The following is a 15,957-nucleotide window of genomic DNA, read 5'->3' as shown; positions in this document are numbered from 1 at the left end:
CCTGCTAGCCATGCTTGATCCAATTTTAACACAGCCATGGCAATGTCTAAGCGCTTGGTTCCAAAGTGATGCCCTACTCCTTGGGAAGGAAGTTTTGGGAGCATGCTAACCAATCGAAGACCAATCATTTCTTTAATGAAGCTGTACATGGCAGGTCGATTGGTTACAGGTGTGATGATAAATGAGTGCATGGGGGTTTCCGAAGGGTTAAGTTCGCTGGATGATGTCGGGAGCGGCAAGGGAACTGTGGCCGAGGCAATAAGGTGTTTGACAACATGATATAATTCGTATTCTTTTAAAATTTAAAATTTTGTTTTATTTAAAATATATTTTTTAATGTTTTTGAATTATTTTAATATACTAATATCAAAAATACTTTTTTAAAAATAAAAAATTTTATTTTAATATAATTTTAAACAAAAATTACCTTCAATCATTACTATTATTACAATCTTAAACATACTTTGTCTATATTTAATCTTTTCATGTATGGTAACTGATTTAAAGGGTAGAGAAAACCTTAAAGTACTATTATGTTTTTAAAAAGTTTAAAAATTATCTTTTATTAAAATTTAATATGTTTTAAATTGTTTTAATGTGCTGATGTTAAAAATAATTTTTTAAAAATAAAAAAATATTATTAATATATATTTTAATATAAAAAATTATTTTAAAAAAACTATAACAGTAAAAATAGTCTGAAAAACCAAAAACGTTTTTGCACCGTACCAAAATCCTTTGCGTTTAATTTTGCACCGCAAAAATAGACGGTATCAACATCCCACCTAATAACATGAACAAGTCTGAAATCCCATCTATGGACGAGAATGAGTTCTTATCTCCTCCGGGGAACCTTAATCCGGGGACTTGACATGACGCCAATCATGGTCGTTTTTCTTTCCTTGTATGGCAGGAGTGTATCCCAGCACCAGGCCATGGAATTACACTAAACTGTATTCTAATTAATTTGTACGGATTCGGATCAATTTGTTACAAGAGAGTGATAAATACTGTAAAGATACCGATAAAAATAAATAAAAATGAATAGAACAATAAAGGGAAGGTAACATATTTTCCTCTCATTCCTTTTTTTTTTTTTTTGTATTTCCCTTTTATTAGTATATCTAGAATTCTCTTGAACGGAATTTATGCATTCATGACATGACTTGGATTTACTGTACATTCCATGTGATGAGAGACGGTGTACTGTTTTCTGGTCCCGGCTATTAATTTTCACGTCTGCCTGCCGTTCTCCACCATGGATCTCATCCACAGTACTTACTGAACCAATGAACTTACAGTAATATATTAATATATATCTCGTTATTGTTTTCTTATTCTTGTTTCATCAAATTGATATAATTTTTTTTTTAAAAAAATGATATAATTTAGTTGAAAGGAAGGGAGTTCGGATTTGAAATTGGACCAACTCTGATCCATATCATATATGATGACTGGTTTAATGTATGGGTTAGGTTAGAATAAATAAGCTGTGTGAATCGTGAATTAATGCATGATTTTATTGATTTGTTCTATATCTTTTGGCTAATGTGGCTTATTTAATAAATAGATAAATCCAATCAATAATATAGTTGTTAAATTTAGCTAGATTTGATTGAATTTGAGTTTTTCTTAAAACAATTTAGATATAAATTTGATCCAACCTTAGTAACTTAGTGGAACACTTCATAACTCATTTAATAGAGGCAAACTTTAATGATACCTCAATGAGTCAATTTAAAGGATTTTTTTTAAATTTTTATCTCAAACAATATCATTTTAAAAAAATTTATTCAAAATAATATAATTTTAACTATTAAAAAAATTATTAAAATAATATTATTTTAAAATTGACCTGATTTCATTCGACAATATTGATCCAACAACATGAAAATTAACTCCATAATCTAATAACTCGAGTTTCTGGCTGGTTGAGACCTTGACCATATTTGATAACCATTCTGGCATAGAGACAAATAATGATAATTAGAGTACATCTCTTAGTGATTTGGACCGCCGTTATTCTTGTATAAAAATATCAAACATGTATGTCCTTTATGCTAATTTAGTGGCAAATTAGATAATTAGATTTGCAAAAAAAAAAAGTGATGAATCAATGTATTTTATATGTTATTTTAGTATAAGCCTATGTTTAAAAGGAATAAATGTAGGTTAATAACCCAACATATCATAGCTTGAAAAAATGCTAAGCTTAGATGACATTGTTTGATTTGTTTTTAGGTTCAATATCCTTAAATTCAGATATATATTGAACCCATGTATGTATAAGTTTAGAGAATTGTTAAATTCAATATTCTTGCGTTCAACTATTATTCTTGAGTTCAACTATATGCTAAGTTTAAATACATATGGGTCTGATTAAGATTTTAAATATAATATCTTTAAATTCAACTACGTGTTGAACTTAAGTATACGTGGGTTTGATGAGATATCAGACTAATATTCTTGGATTAGCTAAGCACTGAGTCTAAGTACATGTGAGTTTCATGAGATGATAAACCCATTATTTTTTGGCATCTAATCATTCAAGGTCTAAATGTATATGAAAGTGGTGATCATTATATGTTCTATGTTAGACCACGAGACTTTTTTTGCTTATTCTTATGGTTTTAAATATAAAATAATAAAAGTCAAGAATAATCATCTTTCTCCACCTCCAAGTATATAAAACTCTCCTAAAGACTTATTATATTTCCATTAATATTAATATTATATAAAAATATATATCCCTCATTAATGTTGTGTAAGAAATATTTATTTTTTATTAATGCTATTATAAAGAAATGAAATTCCGACCCCTTCATTTAAGCAACACAAAATGGTAAAAGAACTATATGTATCCTCTAAACCACTTGGGTAGATGGTTTATATATTTTTTTATAAGTATTCATACTCTTATTTTTAGAGTGTTTATCATATAAAAATAAGAACAAATACTTTTATTTTTAGAATTTAAAGCTTATTCTTTTATTTATTACAATCTCATATTAAAAGTCATTGACTTTATTATCAGAGAGTCCTTAAACCCCATTAAAAAGGACTATTTTATAGATGTTAGGTTTTTTTACAGTAACCATCAATTTTGAAAACTCTAAAGAAGGGAATATTAATGTGAACGTGTAATTATCCATCGTTTAAACACTCAAAAACCTTATTCATGAGCATATTGAAATTTGGAACATCATTAATTGGCGTTGTTTGTGAGAGTTTGATAAAAAACTATACAATATTCTCATTAAACTAATTTTTTGCATCCTTAATCACCAAAAATGTTAGATAATCAAGATACTCTTAGAATAAGACATGTGATGGATCTCTTTGCCATAGTAAACACTTCTACCTAACCAAACATTCAATAACTCATAAACTATGTATAACTTCTTATTCAGGCTGTGTTAACAATTTAAAGGCCAAATCTAACTTTTTCACCTCAACAAGCTTTGACATTCATGGTACCCCCTATAAAAAATTGTATTATTTAGAGGAGTTTAGGCATAATGAAATGCTGGGGGGGTTTTAGCCTCAAGGATTATGAAGTCCTTTTAGAGGGTGTTAATGTCATCATAATGCTCATGCATATAGTGAGAACTCTAAATGCTTATTTGGCTATTATAAGATAAAGGCTATCCATTGATCTTGTTATTTTACACTAGAAACCTTAAGCTCCCTAAAACTCTATAAATATAGGAGTAGAAAGCAGCCTACAAGGGAGTATATGCATAAAGATGTCGATATCTCACATGAAATTCAAGATTTTTTATTGTCAAAACAAGTGTTTATTTCCACCAAGATGAACTTGGATAAATATGATGGTTTTGCTAACCCAAAGAAACACATACAAAACATATAGTGTAGCCTGAAACTTGTTTTCCAAGATAACTATTATAAGCTTTGGCAACCTTTATTTTAAGGTGGTGACACAATTCGACACGAGCATTCTAGCTAAAAAAAGCTTTACAAATTTTTTTGGGGTTACTCATGTAAATGATGAGTCCACACGAGCATGCTTGAAGAGATTTAATGAGAAAAGGCTTAAAGTCAAAGAATTGATTGAGTTAATAGCTCCTGAGACCATGATAAATAAAGTAAAAAGAAAAGTTATTCTGATTGCTTAGTAGACTAAGTTAACTTTAATGCCATTATTATTTTATGCTTGTCTGCATTACCACTAAGTCCCCAACTTCTTGTGTCTTAGATTTCTACACTCCTAAAGCCCTTAAGATCTTCTAAGGTTAGAGGATTCAGAGCTTAAAATGGTATAAAGCATGGTAGGAAGGGTGAACGCTATAAGCATGATAAACATATTTGCACATTGAAAGTTACGTCTAGACAAGAGAGTTAAAATAATTCCCTTCCACATTTGTTTGAAGCCCAAAAGGTAAGAAATAATTAAGATATGCAACTTATAAGAAGTAACAGCTTAATTCTCGTGTCTTTTAGTATTTATTTGACATTGTATTAACTTTTGTTTTTTAAATTATTTTTTTAAAGTATATTAAAATAATATTTTTCATTAAAACTAAAAAAATCTTAAAAATATTATTTTAAAATATTTTCAATTAAAGAGTAACTTTAAAAAGCACCTGCATCAAATTCCCAAATACACACCAAAGTCTATGTGTTAATTAGAGGTTCCAAGTGTTCTGTTAAGAGTTTTTTTTTTTCATGGCACACTTATATATCTTTGTGTATGTTTGATATTGTGGTGTGAAATGCTTTTTAAATGTATTCTTTGCTTAAAAATATATCAAAATAATTTTTTATTTAATTTTTTAGTTTTAACATTAGCATATCAAAATTATTAAAAAGAATAAAAATAAATATTAATTTAATATTTTTTCAAGATAAATATATTTTTAAAAAACATATAAAAATTATACAATATACTAAAAGAGCTCAATGTGTCTTACTGTTTACCTAAACTTAGAGCACTATAGATTGAAGAAATGTAATGATAGCTCAACCCTTACCACAAAGAGTTGCAAAAGGCAATGAAAGAAATGTATGATTATCTTTTTACTAGGATGCATTTAGCATTGAAGTGATGATTGGGGAGAATATAATCACTTTAAGTTTTGGTAGGGCTTCCCTGAGCAGTAGCCAAGTTCACACCCCCACGTGAGGATACTTGGTGCTTGGGTTGACTTGCCGTTGTACTGGGTCAAACTTGATCACCATATGGCACGAGGTTGCCTTTACCCTGAGCATGAGCTAGCTCGAGCCCCTATTTGGGAACACCTGGCCCTAGGGCTACCTACCCTTTTACAAGTTCAAACCTGAGCATCAGGTGGCGTTGGCTTCCCTTGCCCTAGCTAAGAGCCAAGCCCCCACCCCCACGTGATGTCACTTGACGCTTGAGTTACCTATCTTTTTTCTTGGTTAGACCCGTGCAACACATGGTGCTAGGGCTGGCTTGCCTTGTTCCTAGAGCTAAGGGTCAGACCCGGCATGACCACATATAATAATATATTTTAATATTAATACTTTCAATGATAATAAAAATAATAATCTTTGTACCCCCAAGTAATAATATTTTTGATATTAATACTTTGAATTATAATTAAAATAAATATTATAACTTTGAATTATAATAAAAATAAAAATACTTGCACCGCAAATAATAATATTTTTGATATTAATGCTTTGAACTATAATAGAAATAATAATATTTATAACACAAATAATAGTATTAATATTAATACCTTTAATTATAATAAAAATGATAATATTTATGGTATAAATAATAATAATAATTTTTAATTTTATTATTCAAATTAACTATATAATTTTTTTTGTTATAAAAACATGTTGGACCTGGACGTGTCCACGCTCCAATCCCATGTTAGGCCGGACGCATTCCCGCCCAACTCCAGGTTGGCCGTGGATGCGTTTATGCTTAATTTTATAATGGATCTAGATGTGACCGTGTCCATACACATGTTGGACCTGAACATGTCCACAATCAACTATTCGTTTGGTATAAACACGACTGTATCAATCTCTATAGTGGGTCTAGATGTGTTCGTGCCCAACCCATGTTAGTTTTTTTAATATAATAATGTTTGTTATAAATATTATTATTTCTTTTATAATTTAAAGTTTTCATATAAAAAATATTATTATTTGTATTATAAATATTATTATTTTTATTATAACTCAAAGTATTGATATAAAGTTTTTTATTATTTGTATCATAATTATTCTTAAAATTTTTAATATAATTATTTATATAATAAATATAATTATTTTTATTATAATTAATAGTACCAAGATTAAACGCAATTCTCCTCTGGCTGCCCTCTCATGGACGGACTTAATAGTCTAGAAAATGATGGGTCAAGGCTCCAACCATGGGACAACCATGAGATATAATAGATGGTCGACCAGGTCATGTCAAATTCTTGTTTTTTTTATTTACGTGGGATGTTCGGGCCAGCTTGCGCGTATCAGGACTAATCCCCACGGTCCACTGAATATCCTGCAAATCCAGTAGGCATGTAAGGCACCGCAGGGTAACAGACGTGCACGCCAAGACTCAAACCCAGGTACAGTAGAAGAAAACAAGCCCCTTCCACCACTAAACCAAGCCCTGTTTGCGGTCATGTCAAATTCTAACTTACAAGGTCGTGCGAATTGAAATGCTGCTGGGGATATTGCTTATTAATTTGTAAATATGCCATTTATCCCACATCGAGAACGAGGAATAAAAGAATGCAAGAACGCAAGCACATCTATAAGAAAGAGGCACTGTAACCTGTCGAAATTTTGAAGGGTCGGTTGTGTACACATGCCACTCCCGCCCTCGTTTGGTGAGTGCCGTATAGCTATCAAGACATTTAGCTGACATGATTTGTGGAACCTACCAGAGTTGGCTCGCTCGGCCGCCCCTCCTTGCACGTGGGAATGATCTCTTGTCCTGGAATTCGGGCCGTTTTAACTGTGATCTAGCATGAGGCAGGGAAATCAATGTGTTCCAACTGTCTAATTTGATTTGTTTGATAACTCCAGCATAAAAATTAGGAGGGATGGATTCATCAAGTTATCGCATGGTTAAATATTTCTAGTTCTACAACTATTAAGCCTGGAACTGGAAATAAGCCATTTCTTGAGTTATGCAGTAACTAGGTCATTATTTCCATGAATGCAAGCATGTCATTCACTATGCACCAGAATCATTCAGAAGTGGTTCTTTTTTTTCCCAGTTTCCTTCTGTAGCTGGGGAGTAATTCAGAGAAGCATAATAAAGTTAAAGTAAAGTGGATCGGGTGGATGGAATCATCGTCTGCCTTTCTTTTCTGGTTGGATGTGGAAATGCCAGAAAATGTGATTTTTGTCCTTGGGGAAGTTGAAGAACATGAAAAAAGTTCGGTGTATTTACTCTGTTCAATAAATTATTGATTGCTGGTTCGTGGGGTAGGCAGCCTTGAAGTGAGCTGAATGACTGAATCTTTGTTTGTGCAACTAATATCCTCTTGTATTATCAATAAATAGAAAGTTTATAGATAGTAGGCAGGCAGCTTGTATCTTTGTGAAGTTATTCGCGGGAAATCTTTACCATTCTACAAATTCATTCAGAGATTTCTCTGTTATTAGACAGAATTAAGGTAGATTTCCTAGTTAAATTTTGCTCTGGGGACAGTTACATTTCAGAACTACGCCATCAAGCACGAGTCAACCATGCGACAATCCTTGCAGTTGGATGCAGCCTTTCAGGGTATTCAAGCTGACATTCCAAATTGTCTCTCTTCACCGGTGTCTCACTTCTATGGTTTTTGTATTGCAGGCTCAAACAAAGAGTAGTCAATGAATACCTAAAAGGATTGCCCCCAACTTGCAGCTTTCTGGCGATGGATATGTTTGGGAGAATCGTACTCCAGAGGCAAGGGACCTCTCAGCAAAGCTCTAACCATTCACTCCTTCGACATCCTCTACCATCTTCATCAGAAAAGAGTCACTTTCATAAAAAGAGAACGGCCTCTCAGTTACAAAAGCGTTGACTGTACCATCTCCCTCAACAGCATCATCAATGCAGCACAGTGATATTACAGGTAGGAAAAATATCAGGAAGACAGTCCATCAATGCTGATTGGACAAGGTTAATGTTTACTCCTATGGGGTTGTACTCCTGGAACTTATCACTGGGAAAGAGGCTATCCAAACAAACCAGGTGAATCAAGGAAGCTCGGTTTTATGGGTAAGAAAAGAAATAATTTGGATTTGAGTGAATTCAGAACCAGAATGAAGACTAAGCTGTTTTGTCTCCTTGACTTGCAGGCAAGGTCTTTACTTAGCTCCAGCCTCTGGGAAAGTCTCCTTGATCCACACCTAAATGGAGACTACATGAAAGAAGCGATGGAAATCATGATTTATGTAGCACATCTTTGCCTTGCACACTTATCTTCTAGGAGGCCAACGACGAAAACGGAAAACTTTCTTATTTCTCTCCATATAAATAAATTACATTTAGATTTTGAAGCTCAACTTTATGTCCTAAACTCTGTTGGGAGATCCAAACATTCAAACACACATCAAATTTACGTGGTTCGGCAACTTGCCTACTCCACGGAGCTACTGGTTTGTATTAATCAAGCTCAAAAGCAATACAAACAACAAAACAAGGAGGAGGAGAAAAAACTTCTCAACTCAACTCAACTCTCACCCTTAGCTCTCTCTCTGTGTTTCTCTCTATCTCGTGGTCTTTCTCAGCTATCAATACATCTTCTATTTATAGCTGAGGAGGGAGATGATTGTTCAACAATGGTGGGCAAGTTAGGCACCTACCATTTGACTATAGTTTCAACCATGGCTGCCACCAACCATGGCTGCCACCAAACATGGCTGCCACCTACCATGGCTGCCACCGTCCATTTGTGTCCACACACATAACAATCTCCCACTTGGACACAAATGGTGTTAGGTCTGTCTTTTAATCTTCAAGACCCACTGAAGCTTTACACAGCTTCAGTTTATCGAGAGTAACTCCTTTGGTTAACATGTCGGCTGGATTCTTGCTTCCACAGATCTTTTCAAGTAACAGTTGTTCATCGTCGAGCAATTGCCTGATGAAGTGATATTTGATCTGTATGTGCTTTGTTCTGGAGTGAAATGCTGGATTCTTGGCAAGGAAGATTGCACTCTGACTGTCACTATACAAAGTACCTTTTCCATGCATCTTGCCCATTTCTTGCAGGAAACTCTGTAGCCATACTATCTCTTTTGCAGATTCTGAAACTGCGACATATTCAGCTTCTGTCGTTGAAAGAGCAACTATCTTTTGCAAGGTAGAACTCCAAGAAACAGCAGTGCCTCCTAGAGTGTATATATAACCTGTAGTACTCTTTCTGCTATCAACATCTCCTGCTAGATCAGCATCTACAAAGCCTTCAAGTTTCAAACCGCCAGCTGTGAAAATAAGACATGTCTCCGATGAGCCTTTTAAGTACCTCATGATCCATTTCACTGCCTCCCAATGCTGCTTTCCAGGGTTGCTCATATATCGGCTTACAACTCCCACTGCATGGGCAATATCTGGTCTAGTACAGACCATGGCATACATCAAGGAGCCGATAGCTGAGGCGTATGGGATCTGGTCCATGTATCCACGTTCTAGCTCAGTTTTTGGTGACTGGTCTTTACTGAGCTTGAAATGATTCCCCAGAGGTGTACATACTGACTTAGCATTATCCATACTAAACCTGCTGAGAACCTTCTTGACATACTCTGCCTGTGAAAGCTTTAGTATGCCTTTGTCTTTGTCTCTGATGATTCTCATGCCAAGTATTTGTTTAGCAGCTCCCAGATCCTTCATTTCAAACTGTTTTGACAACTGTTGCTTTAGCTTGTCAATCTCTTCCATGCTGGAACCTGCAATTAACATATCATCCACATATAGCAGTAGAATGATATAGGAGTTGTCAAAATGTTTGACATAGCAACAATGATCAGCCTGACATTTTGTGTATCCCGTACTACTCATGAAGTTATCAAACTTCTTGTACCATTGTCTTGGAGCTTGCTTCAAACCATATAGACTCTTCTTTAGTTTGCAAACTTGACTCTCCTTTCCTGGTATTGCAAACCCCTCTGGTTGTTGCATGTAAATGTCTTCCTCCAATTCTCCATGAAGAAATGCTGTTTTTACATCTAATTGTTCAAGATGTAAATTTTCTGCAGCTACTATCCCCAGAACAACTCTGATTGTTGTAAGCTTCACAACTGGAGAAAATATTTCAGAATAGTCGATCCCCTTCTTTTGCTGAAACCCTTTTACAACAAGTCTTGCTTTGAACCGTTTGCTTCCGTCATGCTCAGTCTTTACTCTGTAAACCCACTTGTTTTGCAAAGCCTTTTTTCCTTCAGGCAGTTTGGTTAACTCCCAAGTCTTGTTCTTCAGTAATGACTCCATCTCGTCCTTCATGGCTAACTCCCACTTGCTCGAGTTTCCATCTTGTAAGGATTCTTCATAATTTAATGGTTCACCACCATCGGTCAGCAAGATATAATTCAGTAGAAGTGTGAACCGTTGTGGAGGCTTTATAGTCCTTGAAGACCTGCGAACAGCTGGTTCACTTGGCTCTGCACTATCTTGTGTAGAAGTGGTGGGTACTGAAGTGCTTGAACTATCTTGTGTGGACTCTTGAGTGGTAACATCAGGAAGCCCTTCTAATTGTATGAATTCAGATTTCTGTGGACTCGTATTTGAATCAGTTATCTCTAGTTCTGTACTTGATTTGTCTTTGTACAAAACTTTCTCGTTGAAGATCACATTCCTACTTCTGATAATCTTCCTGTTCTGATCATCCCAGAACCGAAATCCAAATTCTTCATCTCCATAGCCAATAAAGAAACATTTCTTTGATTTGGCATCCAGCTTGTTGCGAGCATCAGAGTCTACATGTACATAGGAAACACACCCGAAGACTTTTAGGTGAGCAAGCTGTACTTCTTTTCCTCTCCAGACTTCCTCGGGCAGTCTGAACTCCAAAGGTACTGATGGTCCACGGTTGATCAAGTAAACTGCAGTATGAACTGCATCAGCCCAGAATGTTTGAGGTAGCCTAGAATGCAACCTCATGCTTCTAGCACGTTCATTGATGGTCCGGTTCATCCGTTCAGCAATACCATTCTGTTGTGGTGTGCCTGGAACTGTCTTTTCCATTCTGATACCGTTGACAGCACAATACTCCTTGAAACCTCCATCAATGTATTCTCCTCCATTATCAGATCGTAAGCATTTCAGCTTCAAACCTGATTCAGTCTCAACCATAGCCTTCCATTTCTTGAATGTGTCAAACACATCAGATTTATTCTTCAGAAAGTAGACCCATACCTTTCTGCTAAAGTCATCAATAAAAGTGACATAGTACCGAGAACTGCCAAGAGATGCTACTGGAGCTGGTCCCCATAAATCTGTGTGCACTAGTTCTAGTTTTCTTGGTCTTAAGGTCCTTCCAACCTTTAAGAAACTGAGCTTCTTCTGTTTTCCGAGAACACAGCTTTCACAAATATCTAGATCAACATTTTTTAACTCTGGCAGCTTTCCCTTTGACTGAAGTATCTTCATCCCCTTTTGACTCATATGACCGAGTCTACAATGCCATAGCTGTGCTTGATTTTCTGCTTCAGTAGAGGCAATTATATCTGCTGATCTTGTGGTCATATACAGAGTGCCAGTTTTCTTTCCACGAGCCAAAACCATTGCTCCCTTTGATACCTTCCACATTCCTCCAGAGAAAAGGATTGAATGGCCACTATCATCAAGTTGTCCGACCGAGATCAACTTTTTCTTTAGTTCAGGAACATGCCTTACATTTTGCAAGTTCCAAATAGATCCATTCATTGTCTTGATTTGCACATCTCCTATACCCACAATATCCAATGGTTGTCCATCGGCCAGATAGACTACCCCATAATTTCCAGCAGTATAGTTTTGCATCATTTCATGGTGTGGTGCACAGTGAAATGAAGCTCCAGAATCAAGAACCCAATCATCAATAGGACTATGTACTGCAAGGATCAAAGCATCTTGTACCTCGTCTGTAGTGGCATTTGCAGAATCAACTTCAGGTTTCTTTGGTTTTGTGCAACTCCTCATGAAATGACCAGGTTTGCCACAATTCCAACATTCAACCTGCTTCCTGGGTCCAAACTTGCTTTTGCTTCTGTACCTGGATTTTGATCTTCCTCTGGATAAGCCTCTATCTTGTCTCCTTCCTCGAGTGTTGATGTTGAAAGCTGCACCTGAACTTGAGCTTTCACCTGAGTCTTTTCTTCGTACTTCTTCAGCTAAAATCAGGTCTCGGATATCATCATACTTTAATTTGGATTTTCCAGCTGAGTTGCTTACGGCTGTTCTCATACCTTCCCAACTGCTTGGAAGTGAAGCTAGCAAAATAAGTGCTCGGATCTCATCATCAAACTCAATTTCAACGGATGACAATTGATTTGTGATGGTGTTGAAATTATTAAGATGCTGTGTAACAGAGGTGCTTTCTGTCATCTTCAGGTTGAACAACTTCTTCATCAAGTGCACTTTGTTATTTGCTGATGGCTTCTCATACATCCCAGACAAGGCTTCCATCAATCTTGCTGTGGATTTCTCTTTTGTAACATTATGAGCAACTCTTCTTGACAATGATAGCCGGATAATGCCCAAGACTTGTCTATCAAGTATTTGCCAATCTTCTTCTGACATGTTTTCTGGCTTGCTCCCTAACAGAGGAAGATGAAGTTTCTTCCCATATAGATAATCTTCAATTTGCATTTTCCAATATCCAAAATCAGTTCCATCAAATTTTTCAATTCCTGCAGCCTTTATTTAATCAGCCATTTTTACTCTTTCTCGGATTTGAATCTCAAAAATCTGACCTTACAGATGTGTCCGGAATGGCCAAAAATGCTGGAAACGACACTGAGATCACCCAAATCGGACTTCGGATGGCTCCGAATTAAGCAATCAAAGTTTGGGATAACTGGACGCTGCAGATGAAGCCACGTGGCATGAGGAATAGTCGCTGCGCCACACCGGATCAAAACCCAGATATGCTGACGTGGCAGGATGACGTGTCAGACACGTAGGCAATGTGGGGCCCACCTAATCTGACGTGGCAGATCCGCGGAGATTTTCGATTGACGTGGCAGTGATGACGTGGCGCTGACGTGGCAGGGATGACGTGGCTGGTTGACCGGTCAGACGGCTGACATGGCAGGGGCGCGCGGCTGCTGACTGTGCTGGACGGCTGACGTGGCTGCTGACGTGGCAGTGTCGATTTGCAGGAATTGGCGAGGAAGACGCGTGACGCGCGTACGGCGCGTCTGTGCGCGTGGGCAGTCCTGGTGGTGGCGCGTGTAGGCGCGTGCGGGCATGCAGGACGTCGGAATTTCACGTGGTTCGGCAACTTGCCTACTCCACGGAGCTACTGGTTTGTATTAATCAAGCTCAAAAGCAATACAAACAACAAAACAAGGAGGAGGAGAAAAAACTTCTCAACTCAACTCAACTCTCACCCTTAGCTCTCTCTCTGTGTTTCTCTCTATCTCGTGGTCTTTCTCAGCTATCAATACATCTTCTATTTATAGCTGAGGAGGGAGATGATTGTTCAACAATGGTGGGCAAGTTAGGCACCTACCATTTGACTATAGTTTCAACCATGGCTGCCACCAACCATGGCTGCCACCTACCATGGCTGCCACCGTCCATTTGTGTCCACACACATAACAAACTCTACCTTCATCATTCTTTGTTCGAGATCGAGGCTGAATTTCTTTTTATTTGTTGATGGTCTAGATTTTGACTCTCGATTACTCGGGAAAAAAGCTTTTGATACCTTTTTTATTTTCTTGGTAAGCCAAGGTCCGTACGTAGATTAAAAAGCTCCCAGAGCAAAGAACCTCGGGAGAAAGAAAGAAAGTGACAAAATACAATCAAAAAAGACAAACTTGGTACGTGATGAAAAGAAGTTGGCAGCTTTCCATCTTAAGTTAATCAAAATACAGAACGGACGTGGATACTCCAAAAGGGAAACCTCAACTGAAGAGCATAAACCCTTCAGCAACATGGCACTTGACAGATAAATTATTAGCTTAACAAAACAGGTGGAGAAAGTTCCAAAAAAACAGACTCTTAAAGGGGAAGGCATAGAGCACTTCTTTACTATCGCATATCAACTATGCGAATATAGGAAATTTAGAAAGTATTTATGTAGGGTTCACCCATTCTTGACTCTGGAGATCCTCCACAAGTTTTTTATCCAAATGGAATGCTGTGGTGAGGACTTCAGGATAAAGAGGCCAGCTGGCTCCAAAGATTGCATTTGCTACTGTGTTTACCCCTGGATTTTGACTTGTTAATGCAGCAATAGCAACGGCAGGAGTCTTTCCAATATTCAATTGAAAGTGAATGAGGCCGAATGGGAATACGAAGAGATCTCCTGGTTTGAGGATTTTGGTAAAGAGACGATGATCAGGATTTGAGGTGACAAAGCCAGCATAAAGAGTGCCTTCCAAAACCAGCAGAACCTCCGATCCTCTGGGGTGATAATGTGGAGGGTTTAGGCCACCGTTTGGCGCCAGGTCTATCCGTGCTAAAGATATGCCAAGAGTGTTGAGCCCAGGCATTAGATCGGCTGTGATGATATTAACACGTGCTCCAAGTTGATTTGATGTGTTTCCAGGAACATCAAGCCCCGAGTACGAGAAATCATCAGGAGTGGCGAGGCCTGGATTCTTACACAATTTTCCATTAACAAGAACTGCAGACACAAGCAAAATGTAATCAGTTGGAAAGCGAATTCAAAATGAAATACATATAATAGTTCGTGAATCGGAAATATCACAATCTTGAATGTACCAGCAGAGTTAGCATCATCTATTGCTACGCAGAAGTCTTGGAGGGGGCTGGGGTCATAGGCAGTGACAAATGAGGAAGCCAGAGCCAAGAGAATAAAAACTGCTATCAAATTAGCAACTTTCATCATGGTTTTCCTGTGGCTTGCTACCTTGAATTCTTTCCTTTCCTTTTTTCTTTTTTGGGTATTGTTTGTTGGGTAAGGCGTGAGAGTTTGCATGCAGAGCATGGGTATTTATAGGTTATAAAACGGAACTCGATGAGATCGTTTAATTTCTTTTTTCAACAACAAGTAATTTTTTTTTAATCAAGCGAACTTTGGACTTTGACGATTGTATACAGGATGAAACTCTAACGCACCTTCACTAGTTAAATCTACATTTTTGGAGCAATATAATTAATTAATTCACCAAGCAAGCAGAGACTAACAACAGTGACGATGGCTAAATGGAGGCAAGATACTTTACGCCTCTTAATTGGCCAAAAAAGTGCTGTTTAATCACGAGGATTAAGAAGCAATGTGATCTTAATTAGTTAATCATCAAGAACTTCTAGATTTTTCAAATATTGTACTCTTGAAGAGAACCTCTTCATTCTTTTTTGGAGGTTAATGGACTTCAATTGTTTTTTCTTTTTCATTTTTTCCAACTCAAAATCAAATTAACCTTTACCACCGCAAGCATAAATATTTGTGTTTATTTATTTATTGTTTCTGACGAGAATGTTGAAAAATAGTTCTATATCATGTTTAGTATATTCCACTTTTGTATTGTATATAACCATAACCGTAAATGTATAAATACAAAGATTAGTTGCAATCATTATAATTCACATATAACCAATCTCTTAACTTAACTTGGTATCAAAACAGGAAAATCACGAGTTCATTCTTCTCTAAACAGGAAGAAGTTTACTTGGTCTAGAGGTAATGTAGCAAACCATATTGATAGAATATTTATGTTGACTGATTGGCTTCAGCTTTTCCCATCTTTTACCCAGTATGGGCTTCCAAAGTATTCTTTAGATCACAGACCGATTCATTTGTTATTAGACTCTATGAACTGGGGTCCAAAGCCTTTCCGGTTCACGAA

The 15,957-nt window shown here is 36.6% G+C and overlaps 1 protein-coding gene across 1 annotated transcript; it reads right to left on the bottom strand.

Annotated features, from left to right (window-relative positions):
• Positions 1–13,946: 13,946 nt before the first annotated feature.
• Positions 13,947–15,093, bottom strand: LOC105141174 (germin-like protein subfamily 1 member 16). The gene is made up of 2 exons (XM_011048311.1): positions 14,870–15,093; positions 13,947–14,771 (listed from the first exon to the last, which is right to left on the bottom strand). The coding sequence occupies exons 1-2, from the start codon at positions 15,084–15,086 to the stop codon at positions 14,218–14,220; spliced, it is 771 nt and encodes a 256-aa protein (XP_011046613.1). The 5' UTR covers positions 15,087–15,093; the 3' UTR covers positions 13,947–14,217.
• Between the last annotated feature and the right edge of the window lie 864 nt (positions 15,094–15,957).

Source organism: Populus euphratica, unplaced genomic scaffold (genome assembly GCF_000495115.2).
Source record: "Populus euphratica unplaced genomic scaffold, PopEup_1.0 scaffold115.1, whole genome shotgun sequence".
Lineage (NCBI taxonomy): Eukaryota > Viridiplantae > Streptophyta > Magnoliopsida > Malpighiales > Salicaceae > Populus > Populus euphratica.
This window is presented reverse-complemented; position numbering and strand designations above follow the sequence as displayed.

Excerpts from the sequence above, each read along its gene's own strand:
- LOC105141174 (XM_011048311.1), bottom strand. The coding sequence starts at position 15,086 with ATGCAAACTCTCACGCCTTACCCAACAAACAATACCCAAAAAAGAAAA. Across the intron at positions 14,772-14,869 it reads AGATGATGCTAACTCTGCTG|TTCTTGTTAATGGAAAATTG; the intron begins GTACATTCAAGA and ends TTGTGTCTGCAG.